General features: G+C 38.3%; 1 protein-coding gene across 1 annotated transcript in view; it reads left to right on the top strand.

Moving 5' to 3' along the window:
- The window catches only part of erbb4b (erb-b2 receptor tyrosine kinase 4b), a 293042-nt gene that overhangs the window by 221290 nt on the left and 52816 nt on the right, over positions 1-18936 (top strand). Inside the window, 5 exon segments of the mRNA XM_035677324.1 lie at positions 5556-5649; positions 10448-10602; positions 12663-12707; positions 15359-15491; positions 18593-18715. Of these exon segments, the coding sequence (XP_035533217.1) occupies positions 5556-5649; positions 10448-10602; positions 12663-12707; positions 15359-15491; positions 18593-18715 (550 nt within the window).

Genomic DNA, 18936 nt, shown 5'->3' with positions numbered 1-18936 from the left:
TGCCTCGTCCCTGTCACCCCAAATACCCCATGTTCTTTGGGCACGAATGTAATTCATTTCAAAATGTCAATTCAGAAGGTCCTAATCAAGGAAACCACTGATCTTGCTCCTACTTATCATTCTTTTCGTGCTGCTTTCATTAATTGTGTGGAGCAAGATTCATGCAGCGGACAAAATCAGCCCACATTCATTCTTGTTCCGTTGTCACAAATTAGGCAGCATCAACATGGAAGAACTCCAACACTCAATATAACAACAAATGGTCATGGATAAATAACACACAAAATGTGTTTTAACTGAAGCTTTAGTGCCAAACATTACCTTCAGATTATTTTGTTCAACCTATTGTCCTATTGGTAAGGGTATACAGGCCCTCAAAACAAAATGCTTCATATTTGGATGGGTTCTCAGAGCTGTTATCACTCAGGCATTCACTTTAACTACAATAAGGTTAGTGTACAGGTGACTCCAGCTCTTCGTATGACAACAAACAATTCTGCAATTGTCCCCTGATTTAGAGAAATTTTATTTGAAAGAACATCATGTTCCCTCCCTATCCCTCGGCAGCACAATGTATGATCAATCACTGACCTTGGAGATTAACAGTTGCAGCAATAGAAAGTGTCTGGCAAGTGTCTATGGAAACCAGCAAGTGTCTTTTCAAGTGGTGGACATGGTTGGATCTAACTGCATATACCTCATCTCATCCAACAGTAACAGTTAAAGAAAATCTAAAGAGGAAATCAAATGAACTCTAGCTGCATGAACAGAGTTGGACATGCACTCTCCAACTACAGGAAACCCAACTGTCAGTCGAGAAAACGTTTGGTTTTGGTGTCTTTTGATCATATTCAGCACACTGAGGCTACGTTCACACTGCAGGCACAAGTGGCTTAAATTTTCTTTCATAACAGTGTGAACAGCACAAATCACATGGAATCTGATCTTTTTAATTCTGATTTGAGCCACTTTCAATAATAATAACACTCTAGACTGCAGATGAATGATCCAATCCAAGTATGATCTGATCTTGTCTTGATATTTACCGTTTATTTTGTTTTGTTGTTTTTGTTGGGTCTCTGTATGTTTAGTTTGTTTTCATCATATTTGGCTTAATTGTACGCTGTTATCTTTGTCAATTAATTTTTTCGCATTTTTTTGGCCCCCCTGAAAACAAGATGGTTCTTCTCAAAGGAAATTTCTAATACATGTGGTCCAAATCAGATACAGGTCAGATTTTTTGCAATGTGACCTCAACAGTCATATTAGAATTCATCACTATCGACATTCGTCATGGGGGTCACTTTAGGACCGTAGCCTGTTCACCCTGGAATTGGATATTTTAAAAAAAATGTGAACTGCGAAAGAAAAAAAATCTGCTCTGGGCAGCTAAGAGCTGACAGGTAATGCTTGCAGTGTTAGCGTAGCCTAAGGCAGGTGGACCTGTGAATGAACTGCTCCTGGTGCATTGTCTGCAGAGGTACCAGTTTAAATCTGGCCAAAATCCCTATAAAATTACATCATGGTGCACATCACTTTACAAATATTGTTTTAGCTTCTCTTTTATTACCAAAAAAGTGCTGAACACTTTCACACACATCAATGAAATGATAGTATACTTTATTAAGTGGCTCTTTTAAACCTAAAAAGAGTGCTTTACAATGTTACCTTGTATATTGTACATTTAAATTCAAAACTGTGACAGTTCCACAGTACAGGGGTCCTGATGGAGAATGCTTGCTCCTTATTGGTCTTAGGTCTCCAATGACAAACAGGCAGAAAACCTGAAGCCTTGGATTTTGGTTTGTAATGTAATCAAAATATCACCATCGTCATACATCGTACAACAACTTGCATGTTACCAGTGCAGGGAAGATCAGACAGATTCCTTTATTAGGTACTTGACAGAAGCCCTGCTGGAGCGTTCTGGATAGGTTTCAGAAGCATGAAGAAGCAGTAGAATGGGATCAAATCAAGGACAAATACATGAACATGTATCGACTCATCCTATTCAGCTATGAATGGGAGTGATACAATTTTCAAGTGATCCTGTATTGCTGGAAGACCTGCTGCACAACCTGCTCATCAAAACTTAAACACCCCAAGGCTCTTTGTTACAGCTTTTAAGCTCAGCAGTAATTTTCTGTTTACTATGGATAATATTTAAGAGCCCGGGGCTGAAAAGAACAATTTAAGACGTAGTGGTGACTCGGTTTAAAAGGCACCCCTGCAGAGTTTCTGAACAACAGGGGTACTTTGACTTTAAAACGAAGTATAGCTTGATGTGATCCACCTCACAATGGAAGGTGACAACAAGACCCGCACCCCTGGTGAGTTTTTACTGATAACGTTTTAGAATTTTTGACTTGCTTTTTAGTTCAGAGTCTCAACTTGATCAAAAAATCCATGAGAGATATGAGGAGGACCAGAGGGTGCTGTTAGGGCAGGGGGGCTAGGCGTGTCACTGCGTGTCACAGTCACTGCTTGCGCACGGGGCCACGCCCTGCCTACCTGTCCACCTGCACGTCAGCACCACCCACACCTTCAGTATTACCAGAACAACCAGCACACCGTCTACCAGATACAGAACTTCACTGAATGCACTCCCAACCCTTTACCCTCTGAGCCTTGCCACATTGTGTGTTTCATGAGTCACGCTTTATATATCTCATATTTCATTATTGTCTGTGCCTTTATATGGTGTCTGCTTAGTATTTATCAAATAATCAAATCTTCATGTTACCCTGAAGTTGACATTTGATCTAGCACTCCGGTGTGGAGTAGTTTAGAAGTGGAAGTACAGCAAATCTACCTTGACAAGGATCACTCGACAGTGTGCAAGACTTATCTAATATCAGTTGTGCATGACAAAAACTTGGACTTTAATATACACTGCTTGCTAAACTACAAGTATTGAACCAGAAAAAAAATATATTTTTATCTAAAAAACAATGGTGATTTTCAGTTTATGTGGATTTAGCCTCAGTAGTTCATGAAAAACATATTGAAAATTTCTCTACAAAACATGTGTCAGACAGCAGCAAAATTTAGCCTGAATTACCTTACATCCCCATGGATTTGTCAATGGTTGTTTAAAACACTTTGGACGTTATTGTTCAACATGCAGGTTTATTTGTTTGTGTGAACGCACAGGTTTGGAGGTGGGATTATGTCTAAAAGCCATTTGAAATGAATGTTCACTTTGCATCAAATCCATATAAAGGTTTATTATGCACTGCAAATGTGTTGCTGTATCTTTGTCCCAATACAGACAGAAAAGCTGGAAACAGCAGAACATCATGCAATAGCCTATAAGTCTTAAGCTTCAGTGATATCTTCCAGCTACACTGCAGCCTTTATTATTTCAACCAACACACACCCAGACAAAGCCTTACCTCCCCTGCCTCCTGGAAGGTTTTATGAAGGCCAGATGAAGCATAATTAATACTAATTTGATTTAGATCCCACCGGACCAACGACATTTTTTTTCTTCTATTGCTGAGATTGAACATTCTGTTTTTCCTCACAGACCAAAAGAGAAGTAGCCAAAAGTCATTCTCCTTGTCCCGTAGTGACAAAGGCAAAGTGCCAACTCAGCCACACTGTGGTCAAATTTAATGACTTTTCGAGGCCACTCCGGTGTTCTGCTATTATAAGGGGATTGCAGAAATTGAATAACAAGGCACTTAATTTAATTGATTTTTGAAAACGTTGCAACCCTCGTAGGTACTGCACCTTTCAACTGCGCCGACCTCTTGCGTGATGGTATCAGTATTATTATGCTTGTGGGTGTAACAGGATATGTGTGAGTGTGTGTGTGTGTGTGTGTGTGTGTGTGTGTGTATCTGTGTCTGTGTTTGAGACTGCCTGTTGATGCTATGACTACATCTTCTGACCATTATTTCCAAAGTAAGCATTGTAAGAAACAATGCTCACACTAGCAAATTGAAACAGACAAATCAATCCACTATTAATAATTCTCTCACAATCCTTCCATCTGTCTTCATTGTTCTGGAAATCCTGAACTCTGAATTGTGTTCAGCAAAAAGAAGGCTCTTAAAAAAATGTTCTGGAAAATTAAAAGTGATATTGACATTGAGATTAGTATTAAGCAAGAATTCAACAGATAATTGCCATTTGATTTGTCTTTCTTTGTCCAAAAGGCGATTCCACTGAATTTGCAGACTTATATATAAGGACAATGTACTTTGACTGATTTTAAAGTCCATGATAGAAAACATGAAGCCACAATGTGATGATGTAGTAATTGTTGTTTGAGACATTATGGTATGCTAAGTTGAGAGGTTTTTTTTTATGTCAGTGCTGCATTAGATTCTGTTTCTGGTCAGTCACCTGACACATTCAGAGAACTGGAAGTTTTCAACAAGAAAAAATCATGTTGCCCTCAAAAGACAGATCCTACTGACTGGGTTACCTGCAGACCCCAGAGGTATACTTTGTCATATCTCACAGGTGCTTTATTCTATCATTTAAAAATGTTCTGGCTTTGTCAATCAATTAGGTATATGGCTTCATATAATTATTTTCTGTGTCTGTTTTAATTAGTGCTTTTTTAAAAAATAAAAAATAAATACAAATGTATTATGGTCCTGGGTAATCCCTAGTCAAAATCACCTAATCCTGCCTCTGCAGTTTTAATAGATGTTGAGTTTCTTTTCTTTCTTTTTTTTTGAGTGCTTTTTTAAAGGTACACACACTATCAGGGGGGTAGGGGCACTCTGTCAGTAATTTGGAAGCAGACAGACACAGATGAAGCAGACAGATTTCCTCATGTGCTCTGTTTTTTTATTTCTTTTTTTCTCCTAAAATAATAATACTTTTGTTTAGTTTTTTTTTCAGAAGACATAAGAGAAGAAATAAATGATAATTTTGCAGCTGGTTGTTTCTCACAGTAATGGTGACGGTTAAGAAGTATTTGACATCTGACATCTTGTGTTTTGGGAAACAGTGAAAATTGTATAATTACTATTATCATGAAACACTTCAGACATACGTTATGTAAATGATTTATTTTGGTATTTTGGTGGCATCTGATATGGCATCAAGGTGTTATTTATTATTTGAGGGTTCTTAGATTTTAAACTTCTTTTAAATCAGCTTAAGCTACCAACTAAACCTGACACCAAAAATGAAAACGAAACATTTCAGAAACACTTTGGTTTTACGAGCCACATCCTTTTGATTCAAAAGACATGTCTAGACTTAGCAAATGTGTTGAATAATAGGTTCAATAGAGGTGATTGAAAACTTGTTGCTGCCTTTTAACTCCCTTCATGTTTAAGTTAACCAATTAGCCAAATCATATTAAAGGGCTATCACAGGATGAATGTAGATTTAAACAACTGTGTGTCTGTCCAAAGTAAACTTGTGTGCAAGTTTAACAACCATAGTGGCTGAGAAAACAAAGCCATGTTACTATTTTATATCACAAATAATATTTTGCTCCGCCTCTTCTCTCTCTCTCACCCTTCTGTCCCTTTCTATCCCATTCCATCTTAATCCTTCCCTCCATCCCTTTCCTCCTTCTCTCTCAGGGATATTCGAGAGTATGCCAACGGGTCGGTGTGTGTGGAGTGTGATGGCCAGTGTGAGCAAGCGGACGATGGCTCTTTGACCTGCCACGGTCCGGTAAGCTAGCTCCTATAGACAACAGTAGTGAGGCAGACTGAGACATTCATTTTGCTCACATATGTCTTCTACTGCTCATACTCGTCATTAAAAGATTCAATCCTAATGCATAAGTGAGGGGGTGCTATTTTAATGGCCAGTGTATGAGCATGTAAGACATACTTGAACAGTTGTGAAGCTTTAACACCACTGGGAAACAAAAAAATACAAGACAAAAAGATCAGATAAAGTAAACATACCACCCATAAAATTGCACTTAAAGTATAGTGCTGATGATATCCTGTATTTATCACAACATATCCCATTAAAAGACTAAAACCAACAATGAAAGATTATTCCGCTATTAGTTGATGTTTTTCGTGCTGGGCACAACAAAGAAAGGTATTCAAGGCCAGGGCATTGCTTCACTCAACACAAACCAAATGACTTGGAGCTGCAGACGTTCCCTGTGGTTATGTTAGACTATGATTAATTATTGTATTAGCAGTCGAAGTGTGCCTTTTAGCTGTTCTATTGATTATGTCTCATGTCCTAACTCATAAAACTGATTGTTCTAGCTGAGCTCAGCATTGTTTTGTGAGCATTTGTATTCAGTACATGTATGTTTGTGTGTATAGGATTCTTTATATCATGTTAACCATCAAAAATATATGTATAAACAGACTGCGACTCTTTTTTCCTCCTTTTCACCTAAAGTAATGGCTATATTTAATTTTTTTTCTAAAAAGGTATTTGTACTTTTAACAAATTTTTTGCATTGCACACGTTCTTAGAGAAGTATTGAGGCTTTTTGAAAGATTTTTTTAGTCGCTGCTGTACATTAGAAAATGCCAGAGTAAAAGAAATCAGTGACCTTCATTTCCATCTGCCTCTTCTGCACCCTACACCCACAGTCACATGAGACCCCTGACCCTGCGCTTTCTCTTAAAATCTTATCTTGCTGTTTGATAGAAGGGGATGATTTGCGACAGATGCAAGCCAGAGGGACCATGTGCTGTCTTTTGTGTCCCATCATACCCTGTCAGATAGTTTGCCCAATATAGTTTAGGAGGGTGGAACTTGTTGAAACGCTGGAGTGTGTGTGTAAGCATAGGAAATGAAGGCCAAAGTTAGCACATCTATGGTTATTGGTAATGTTGTTGTTGTAGGAAATGCATTGGTTTGATTATCTTGGCAGTCCACTTGATACCACAGCCCTGCACTTGGTTTTCTTAGATAAGTAATGTGAAGATGAGTGCTATGAAGAGAATAACACAATATAGCTGTAGCGGTTTTATTTAAAAAAAAAAGAGAGAAGTGAAAAATCTGAAAGAAGCAGGCACTTGGCACATGACAGATTAGTAATCTGTAATGACTTTCATTAGCTGTGTAAATATTTATGTCTCAGCTAGTTCATTAGATGTATTATTGGTACATATAGAGAATTCTTTATTACTTGAAAAGTATTGAGATTTATATAGAAAGTTATATTCATACGTATGACTTTATATATGACTTTTCAGCAAACGTGTCACTACCTTTTTTCTGTAATTTCCATACACTGAACATTTTCGAGCCTGTGAGTGTGTGTGTGTGTGTTACTTGTCAAGCTGTTATAGTGGAAATGTTCCAGGGTAACCTGTTGGACCTCAAGTAGATGTCACATGTGCAGCACAGGCAAACAAATGGATTACAGCAATCATGTTACAGCCACAGAGCCCATAGCAATTACATTATAGCTTTCACACAGTGATTTGATAGGCCCAGTGCCCTCTGCGGAGAGAGATTGCAGATATGACAGTAGCCATGAATACAGGCTATATTATGGACAGTATACAGTAGGTGATAATAAAAGAACTAGAGTTGCTGTTGTTGATCAGTGATACAAACACACTTGGTTTATCTCTAGTAAGCACATCTATTACTGTCTATTACTGAAAGATTGGAGCAAGCTTACAACTCACAACAAGCATTTCAGCTCAGCTCAGCTCAGCTCAACTGAATTATCCTATATAATACCTTAATTTTCTGCAACAGACAACATTTGGGTATAACACGTCACATACAAAATGTGATTTTTTTGTGATATATATCACTAACTTTATCATTTTAAGTTACAAACATGGCAGCCTGTGTTATTTTAACTGGACGTATATATGTTGAATTATAGATATTATTTGTTTTGAAGGCAGTCCATAAATGAATACAAAATCCTACCCCTGGTTAAAGGTTCCAAATCTATTTCCTCATCCTGTATTAGCATGCTTTACTTTACACGCTTTCTTATAAATTGAAAGTTTTTTTTAATGAATTTTCAATATCTTCTTGAGAAGGATAATTTTCACAACTAAAAGTTTTGATAATCTAAAAATCTATCTTTCAATATTTTCTTTGTTACTTTTTTCTGTCTTCTCAAATATTTTCCCTTTATGTTTGAAACTGAACTTGAAATTACAAGATTGTTGCATTGTAAATTGTATAGAACTATCCACTTGTTTCATGTATGGGATTGACACATAACTCTGAGGAACAAACAGTTCACTTTCATAGTACAACATATGATATCTAAATAAATTACAGTTGACTCTGCTGGAGTGGCTATATATTCTGTATGACACTGAATTAAATTGGATAGTCATATTCATGGGAGCTACCACATCCATCTCTTTACCATTTGTCCCACTGTTTCTTTCTTACCTCCTCGCCCCTCATCATTAATGCTTCAAATTATTTTGTGGTGTGATCGTTTTCTAAGACTTCCAGTGTGGTAGTATATTTAAGGACTCTAGCAGATATATAGCAGACCATAATGACTTGGTCTATACATTATATCATAGTAAAATAAATTGTAAATCCTTCCTGATGTACCTGATTAAGCTTTTTATTTGGCTGCCTCTTAAAAGTCTTGACTATAAGCTTTGACACTGTAAAGATTAATTCCCAATCTTCCTGAGATACTTGTGTGGTTTTGTGCATAAAACGAGAGATATAACTATTCATCGACACACACACTCCAACAACATTACACACAAACTTAAGTGTTAAGCGAGCACGCAAGTGCACGAGCAGACCAATTTAAATTTACAGCAGGGTACTTTGGTCGCGACACTGTGCATCCCTGTCATTTTTTGGATGTCCCAATACCCTGCTGGACCAAACACTGTTTGTTTGCTTTGTCACATAATTTTTGCTCACTGATGTGATGGGATTATTGGATACGCTCATACAAAAACACACACACACACACACGCACGCACCAATAGCCAAAGGTGGGAAAACACTCAAAGTGCCAGGCTTTGAATGTTAAAGCCAGTGAGAGCAGCGAGACTTTCAGTTTGCATAATTATACCAGGGCGAATGTATGTTCACACACACACGGAAGCTACAAAGAACACATGCAGAGGCATTAGTGTATGTGCACTCATACACACAGACATGCATGCATGCAAGACCATGCACAGACTCTACTCCAGGTTATGCCTTAACAAGCACGCACGCATCCACTCGCCAAAGAATAGTTATATGCCTTTGATATCATCTTTTTACCTTGGTGGCCCCTTGTTTATTGAGAACAGTGCGTGTGTATACTATACTATATATGTTAATGTGTTCATTATTGTGGGTGTTTGGACATCCATGTAAGTCTACATGTGACTTAAAAGCATGGTTTTTGATTTGATTTCCACTCCACACTGTGTTTATATGTGTGTTTTTTGTCAAGGAGGTGTTCTTTAGGCTTGTGTTGTTTGTCAATGAGATGTTCTTTAGGCCTGTTGACGATATGAGCCCTGTCTGGGAGAGCTCTTCGCCTCTCTTCCTCTCCTCCCCTACCTCCTCCCTTGCCTATATTAGCTCCATAAATCCTGTTCTAGGCGGATTGTTATGGTCATTGTGTGTGCTGTGAGCGATGGTTATTATCTGCCTGCTCCGCTCACACTGCTTTATGCGTCTCGTCTGCTCTCTCACTCCCTCCGTCCCTCTTTCTCTCTCTTATGCACACTATATCTTGCTTGCTCTCTCTGCCTCTGCCCTTTGCTGTGTTATTCTGCATCCATGTCCACTCTCTCTCGCTCTCTCCCTTACTTTCCCTTATTACTCTACATTACTTCCTTTTTTTAATCTCTCCTTTCCTCTTTTGCTCCCAGATACCTCTCTTTCGCTCTCAAGCTTTCATTGCTACACAGATGCAAGCAAAACAATTTAATCCATAAAGCTGCTAAGAAACCTGCACTTGGCAAGTTATTGATGTAGAAATATACCCATCAATCAGTCTACATTACAAACTGAGGCTACAGCTGATATCTCATCCCCTAAATTTGTGACACCACAGATTTGTCCTTTATGCCTGACTTCATGATGTCAGGTATGCCTGTAGAACATCCTCTCTAAACACAGGAAGTTTGGAATCAAAACTTGGGAGTTAAAACTGTCACGTAAGCATCTGTGAGAGAAAGCTGAACTCACCAATGATAACTGATGATGTAACAAAAAGACATGTTTTATTTCTCCAAACCCACCAGTGATGATACAGTTTGCAGGGAATTCTAAGTGTTATCACGATACTTCACACTAACTGCAAAGCTACCTAAAAACTATTCTACTGTAATCTTCCTTCATCATTAATGCTGGAATTGCTCTGTAATATGATGTTCAAACTTATATAGAACAGGCTTAATCAGAAATGACTCATGCCACTAGTTTCTGATGGTTATACATAAGACTACTATATACATTTTATTCTACCACTGTATATTTTCAAAATGAAAATGTGTATCTGAAGAAACAATGTGTTTTGTTGTTTTTTTTTCACTTCCTTTAGGGCCCTGAACATTGTGTGAAATGCGTCCATTTCAAAGATGGTCCTAATTGTGTAGAAAAGTGTCCCGATGGCCTGCAAGGTGCCAATAGCTTCATCTTCAAGTACGCAGAGGCCAACAATGAATGCCATCCCTGCCATGCCAACTGCACCCAGGGGTAAGTACAGTCAGGACTAGACAGAGGTGTGAAGTTAGACAAAGTACGACATTTCTGTCATTCCTTCAGTTCCTTCAATCTATGAAATAGGAATGAAACTAAACAGTAATCATCATTTATCTGATAAGATCTAAATACATGGGACGCTTTCTACCAATTGTCATGTTAGATTAGAGAGGTGAGTAATCATTGGGTGACACAGTGGGACAGAAGTTGACAGTACAAATATGTCTGTTGAAGTGTGTAAACTTATTGCGCTTGCTTGTTTGGCTATTGTGAGTTGACTTTCCGGAGTGACTTGATACTTACAGAAAATTCATACTAAATCTTCTCATTCTTTCATTGTAATTGCATTTGGCTTTTCATAGAATAGTGGCTTAAAAGTGTACAACTATTCCCTGTCACTATGTCCTTCTAACATAAAATTATAGTCCAACATCTTGCAAGAAAAGAGAGATAAATTGAGAGGTGAAGCAGAAAATGAGAAAGAAGAGAGGAAGAATGAAAGTGAGAGGAGTCGGTGAAGTACCTTGCCACTCTCCATTGCTCACTAGCCACTGATCGCTCAATGTAATATTCAACAAGGGATGGAAAGACATCATTTTGTATTTAACTCCACAGGGAGTTTATGTCACTTCCTTGTGTGTTATTTCTCCTCTCCTGAGTGACAGCCTCCAGCTCGCTCGAGCATAACAATGTAGTTGTAAATGGAAAACACCAGGCTGACACTTTGTCACAGGTATAGCTTCATAAGCAGATACGCCTCTCAAAAAACAAGCTGTGGGAGGGAGAGAGAGGAAAGGGAGAGAGATAGACATTGAGGGGAAAGAGACAGAGACAGGGATACTTTTAAACATTCAGAAGAGTTATCGAATTTTGGATCTATTCAGTCTGTCAGACATTGAATTGAAAGAGATGGTGCAAGGGAGACAGAAAGAAAGATAATAGTGAAATCTCAGTGCTTTGCACTACTTCAAGTGTATGAGGTATGAAAAAAGTTGAGGAGAATTTGTGAAATAGCATTTCTCATACCTACACACAGACAGTGTATGTTTTTATAGACATCAACATCAATAAGGGGTGTTATGGATAGATAAGAGTAATCCATAGATTTTGGATTATGTTAGCTTGAAGAGTCTGGGATATGACAAGCACATTAAAGTCCATACATGAATCAAACAACTTACTTTGACAAATCAATAAATTGACACAAAGTACTGCAGTTCCATTCGGGTGGACTGTACTCTGATTAACCATTTACTAAAAGCACCTCACAGTAACATGAATGCAGTTGCTTTAATGGACAGATTACCTTTTTATATCACAGAATATATAGAACCTTCACTACATGAAATCAAACCTGCCCAATCAAAACACATCCTGTGCATCGGTACTGAAAAAGAAAAACATTCCAATACATTCCAAATTATGTTTACCTACGTTTTTGTAAACTTAAAAATGGCTAATTTATAGCCGTAATATGTGTAATTTAACAAATGTTAATTAATAGTACATAAAAAATGGTAGATAAATGTTAATCCTATTATATAATATTATATCACTGTTTGAAGGCTGCCACAGATGTGTGCTATAATACAATATTCCTGCTTAAAAAAAATAGTAAGCATGAGTGACCTCACAGAGTCTTGCATTATACGCATTGCATTATCCAATGAGCAAAGTAATAAAAGTGCTACTGAGGGCAAAAAGTAAAAATGTAAAGTCCTTATAGGTTAAAATTGTGTTTGATTAACAACATAGAGGACGGTTTTAGTCTCCTTCATTTGATATGAAAAGCCGGGATGTGTAGCCTATAGTATATGTGTGGGTGTAGTGTAGAGAAGAACCACCCACTTACACACTCATTTCCTATCCTAATTTTATGTAAATAGAATGACCAAAGCATAAGGTAGGTCATTAGATTTTGGGCCAACACAGAACCTTGGTGTAAGAGGGGTTTTACTCTAAATATAAACTGTGTCTCATCATTCTCAGGTATATGGCAAACTATGAATGTGGTTGGTTTAACTTTTTTCCTTCTCTTGTATTTGTTTACTTAGGTGCATTGGACCAAGACTGCAGGACTGCATTGGCTGGATGGACAGGTACAAAATTATGTTCTGTGGATTGCCTCCATACTCTAGCATACAAACACACACATACTATGTGAACACACGCACGTACACACACACACACACACACACACACACAGAGTAAGCAAACTCTCTGATTAATGGCTAGCTCTAAGGCCCAAAATCCCTGTGAGTGTCCTTAATGCCTCTCTGTGCATGCATGCTTGTGTGTGTGTATGTGTTATGTGCACAAGCAATTTGCCTGGCTTTTGATAAATTGATAGCGCTTTAGCTTTCATTCTGAGGCTTGGGGGGTGGGGGGCGGGACAAAATGCCGCTAACAGTTTACAGCAAATGGATTTCATACGAGTAATGGTTTGGTATAAAGTGGTGCTGGAAATTGTTGTGTGGTGTTTGGGGGATGTTCTAAAAAAAAGAAAAGAAAACAAGGCTCATAGGCAGAATGAGCAACCAACACAACAGAACTTAGTGGTGGATCTGGAGATCTGCAGGAACAATGCAGTCAAAAAAGAACAGAGCTAGACAAGACAGGACAGGATAGTGAAATGGTGTCACTTTAAACTCATCAAACTGAAATAATGGAAACACATTAAGACTAGCTGGCAGCGTAGCAGGAGGCTGCTATGGTGGCTGTTCAAAAGGAAGACCCATACAGTTAGATACATTGACAAACAGATAAACATTTAGTAATTATTTACTGATCAGTATTCAGTGTCCTGAAGCTTTTACTGAGGCCAAAAAAAAGGTGAAAAAGATGAGTCCCTTTAGAGAACTGCTCAAAATCTAAACCTTTTCTCCAGAAACAGTCTTTGGGTTTCTGCCCACAACATGAAGGGGAAGTGCAGCCGATGGGGAAACATAGCTATCAGCTAACCTGGTGCACAGATCAGCCCTTATCAGATATCTGATACAGTAGCTGTGGCTAGGATACAGCTAACCCCAGGCTTAGCTGCCTGCTCCGAAGAGTCACAAATCTTGTAAATCTGTTACCTGTTGCAGGTATTGGCTTTTGAGAACGGCTGGAAGTAGCTTATCAGGAATACATGATTACACTAAGCCTTTAAAGGCCATCGTTCCACCTGGCATTAATATACATCTTGTGCAGGGATTGTGTGCATATCAGATTAAGCTGGATTAATCACTTTCTGTCACTTATGTAATATTTAGTCTGATGAAACTGACAAGTAATACCTCATTTAACATGTTCCCATTTGGCAGTATCTTTCCCATTTAATTCAAAATTATCAGAGCTGTCTGTACTCTCTGTGTTCCCTGGATTTTACATGCATTTTTAGATTCTGATCCTTGTAATGGTGAGGAAAATTTGCATTTGATGTGGTCAAATGCATCCCTGACCGAGTACAAAGGTGGCTTGCTGGGTGATCTTTAGAACTGTATGTCCTCAGTTTATTTATAGTATAGCTGGGTTCTATCTGATCACTCAGGGCATCTGTTAATGTCACTTGGAAAGAGCATGTACGTGAAGCGTGCAGATTGAATTAGTCATCTACAGTACCTTGGGTCTCTGTGCTAAAATGACATTTGGTCATGCATAGAATCTTGGATGGCCTTTCTTTCTGACTGATATATGGATGATATATGCTATTTGTAGCTTTTTTCTTCTCATCTAACTCTCAGTAAGAAAGTTAAAAAGTGTATTTCGAACTATTCTTTTCCAACAAGTGTGACAATGACATTTATCGAGCAAAACATTTTGCAGTTGTACAAATGACGTTTCAGTCCTCTCTGCCGGACAGTCTATGTAATAGTGACACGGGATCTAAATTATTTCAAACAAATATTAAGAATTTTACTGTTCCTATTAATTATCAGTGCCAACATATCTTTAGTAAGCTATTGGCCAATATACCACCTTATTCCACCTGGCAGATTTGATGTTCAGGCTCTAGTTTTTACCATTCCCCAAAATAGTGATTTTCTCCCTGTGCAAGCTATAGAGAGAGATGTGGGGGAGATACAGAGTTCTTCACTTCCCATGAAGCCGGCTGACTGTGATAACATTTTATGGGTTGTATCCTTGCAGACTGTGATATACACTCATGAATAACTGCCCTTTTCCACTGATTTAAGGCAGAGTCTCAGTATGCCTTGACCAAATTAAGTTCTTCCATTACTGCAAAAAAAAAGGGGGGTGGGGGTATACTGGAAAACTTTTCTCGCTCATTTCTGCATCAACTCTGTAGACAGTTTGGGGAGTATATCAGGAAAATTATTGAGAGGCTTGATTTCAAATGACAGCATCGGTGTGGTGCTGAAAATTCACTTTGATGGTTATTTCCATGTTTTTGATCTCAGCCTCGATTTTAATGAGAGGGCATGAAGGGATATTTGTTACCAGAGGAAACTTAGTGGAAATACTGAAAAAAAAAACTGAAGGTGAAAGGGTTTTTTACAGATCTTTGACATATTTGTGTGTGTTTGTTTATTTACATGCTTATTTTGTGTCCACATAGCTGTATAAACATTCAGCCTTTTTGTCCCCATCATTTCCTTCTCTTACTCAACCCATTCAACCTGTCCACCCCACCCCCTCCCCCTGCTGCCATCATTGGCATATGGTTTCTCAATGCGTGCTTCCTCTTCTCTCTTCATCATCTACTTATTTTGCTCCTTCTTCTCCCCCTCCACTTTCTTGTCTTCAGAACCCCTCTGATCGCAGCGGGGGTGATCGGCGGCCTCTTCATGGTGGTGATCATGGTGCTGAGCGTAGCAGTGTCTGTGCGCCGGAAGAACATTAAGAAGAAGAGAGCCCTCCGTCGCTTCCTGGAGACAGAGGTGAGCAGGGCAGTAGATGAAAAACATTTCGGAGAAGGGAGAAATTGCTGCCTGTAGCACTGGAAGATAATGTTGTCAGAAGACTGTGCATGACTGAGAATCAGAGGACATTGGTGACATTTGCATTGCTCTTGGCTTTTTTTCTTGAGTAAGTTCAACTTTAACCTAATGCAGAATTTAATGTAGGAGGTAAAAATGTAAAGGAAATTGTTGAGTGAAAAAGAAAAAAAATACAAGATCAAAACATAGGAAATGCCTGAGGACTTTGTCTAGATTAGTTTGATTCATTGTTGTGTGCATGTGTGAGTGCTTGCAAGTCTGTATGTGTATGTAGTGTAGCAGTGTATGGCTGTGCACTCAAAGCACATACTGTACAGACTAAGAGAAAGAGAGGGAAAGGAGAATGAGGCTTCATGTCTCCAGATGGTGACTGCGGAGGTGGAGAAAGTGTCAGAAACAGAGGCTCAGGTGTTGACTTTACCATAGTATACTGGAGAGGACACTTCTGTTAGGAAGAGGTGAGGGACATTGTCATTAGAAGAGGAGAAAGCACTCTTCCTTTGTGTTAAAACAAGAAGAGTATATCATCTAATGCACTCCTATAGTAAGAATCAGGTCTTGTTTCACTGCTTTCTCTCTCTTCAGATCACACAAGTATCAGTGAAGTATCATTTCTGAAGAGCTTCTATAATGACAAAATAGCACTGATATGGTTTATTATTATACTATTATACTATAAACTACAGTATATGTGGCCGACACTCATACTGTAACTGTTGATTACTTATAAATGTCTTGCTTTCATACACAAATTCACACACGCAATCCTGGCCACAGTTTATTACTTATAATTATTAGAGGTATGCTTGTATTACGTTATATAGCTAATAAAGAATACTTTCAAAACTACTCTGCACCAGGAAGACACCTACGGTCATTCTGATGAAATAATAATATATGTCAATAGTAAATGTTGTCATAAATGTTATATGTAAAGTGCAGTTTTATTCCAAATGAAGTATTAAATACATATAAAAAAAGACTTTTTCACAGAGCAATCTGAGGAGCTGAGTGAAAATTGACAGCCCTCTATTACTGAAGTGATATCTCACTTGTACGTACACGCAATACTGCTGTTGTATATACAGGATTTTACGTTTCACTATACATTATGATTAATTTATGAAATTGCACTATTCTCATCATTCTGTCGTCAGCTGGTATGAAATGTGTCTCAGCTTTTAGCATAGTAAAATTTAAACAGCAAGTATGATAGTTTGTGTGACTGCACATTTTTTGGTTGGGTTTCAGCACCAGCTTGTAGAGTGGGAAGGTGGACAGCTCCAGTGTGCTGAGCGCATTCAGAACCACTAATGCTGGACAGCTCCCTGCACAGTGGAATAGCATCCAGTAGTGTTTGTGTGTGTGTGTTTGTTGAATTGTAAAAACCTTAATTTACAGTAGAATATTGATAACTTCAAGCCCTTTAAACATATAATAATGATCATGACAATGTTAAAACTATAGTCACCAGGCCATTTTCACGGTAAAGACGGTTTCACACTGCTGGAATTATAGCTTGTATGTGTGGTTACAAATTGTTTTTTTTTCATCTTCTCTCACTAGTGTATATCATGTGGAGTGTAGTGCAGTCTGTGTGCACATGAAGCCAGGTGTTTCCGACCTTCTGATTGTTTAAATTGTGTAGCATTTAAAAAACAAACTATATGTTTATATATATATATAGTTTGGGGGGGGGGTTTCCGCTGCTTTGTTTGTTTGGAAAATTGCATTCTATCACATGTGATGTCGGTTGAATTCATATCATTCAGTTTAATGGATGGTTCGCTTTTAAAACATCTGTATTTGTCTTGTGCGTGTGTGTGGTTTGTTTCTGTTGGTGTGGCCCCCGCCCTTCTTGTTTCCACCCTGCAGAAGTTGATTTGTTATTCCATTTAAATGAAGAATGGCTATTTTTGTTTTTAATCAAATGGTAACCATGAGCCAGAGGGACAGAAGCTGCCGACCACAGCCAGGCTGATTTACACTCTTTCCCCCACCCCCCACCCCACAATCTTCTACTCTTTTTTTAATTCTCCTTATATTGCTCCCTCTCTTATGCTTTTGCATCCTCTGACTAATTCAGCTGCTCGCTTCTCCATCGCTGTCTTGTTGTTGTTTCTTCCACAGCTCCTCTTCAACTCCACATCTTACATCCCTCCCTTCTTATAATGTTTCTCCCTCTCTCACTATTACACTTTGAGCAGTAATGAGACAACAAAAGTGCTCAACTCCTTTTCTCAGCTTCAATTACTTCCCCACCCCCCCACCTTCTTTCTTTCGCTCTTCATCCAACTATCTCCATCTCCCTCTTCTGTTCACGTATTACATTTCTCACTCGATACTGAAATGGTAATGACACTCCAGGGTTTGGATTTGTCTTGTTTGAAAAATGTCATTGTAACCCCTCTGTAAGCTAAAGTACTGGGCAGTTACTAATTAAGTCTAGAGGTACTCTGAAGCAAAATGCATGATAAGATTAACAGTAATTGCAACTTGAATTAAATGCAGTAAATATTGCATTCAAATTTCACAATTTCAAGAAATCATTGTTATTTAAAAAACTAATTTCAAGTAACTCCATGGCAATTGTTGATCAATTATGATAAAAGCTTAGTTTCACAGCATGACTTCCTGGAAATTAGGTCATCATTTTTAGAAACAGCCTTTTTTTGCCATGGAGTGAAGGAACAGTCTTGTAAGTGTTGAATATAAGCAATCATCCACGTAAAATGTACTTTTTCACTCACCTGAGGTGTGTTATGTATATATATCTTCTGGAAGGGGGGTTATTAATGTAAGCTGGGCATGGGTATACACTTGAATATGAAAGTGTTTTGTGTCCCCATGATTATCCTAAAGTTAATTGTTATCAGACATTTCATTGATTTCTTAGTATGTTCCCATTATAAATCAGGACTCGGTGGTAAGGATTATTCTGACTGTGTATACAGGAGAGGAACTGTGTGATAAAATGTAAAGGGCATGGCTTACGGTACCCACTGACTGAATTATGTCTTTGTCACTGGATGTGTTTTTAGCTGGTGGAGCCTTTAACACCCAGCGGAACAGCACCCAACCAGGCCCAGCTTCGAATCCTGAAAGAAACAGAACTCAAAAGGGTCAAGATCCTCGGCTCTGGGGCCTTTGGGACTGTTTACAAGGTAAAACGCACACAAAAAATCGAGTTATAGTGATGTTTTGCATGTGTTTCAGTTAGTACTTGGCCAAATAAATTATTATATTCCTAAATTTGAGATCATGATGTGAGATCTTGCAAAAAAGAGACAAGAGAGACAGATTGCAGGATCATTAATGACAGGAAATGAGATGGAAGGCTGGAGGCGGTGGATGAAAAGAATAAGTAATAGCAGAAGCTTAGACC

Source organism: Morone saxatilis, unplaced genomic scaffold, assembly GCF_004916995.1.
Source record: "Morone saxatilis isolate NCDOM2014 unplaced genomic scaffold, NCSU_SB_2.0 Contig5, whole genome shotgun sequence".
NCBI lineage: Eukaryota > Metazoa > Chordata > Actinopteri > Moronidae > Morone > Morone saxatilis.
Note: the sequence above shows the minus strand (reverse complement) of the source record. Positions and strands in the feature narration are given on the sequence as shown.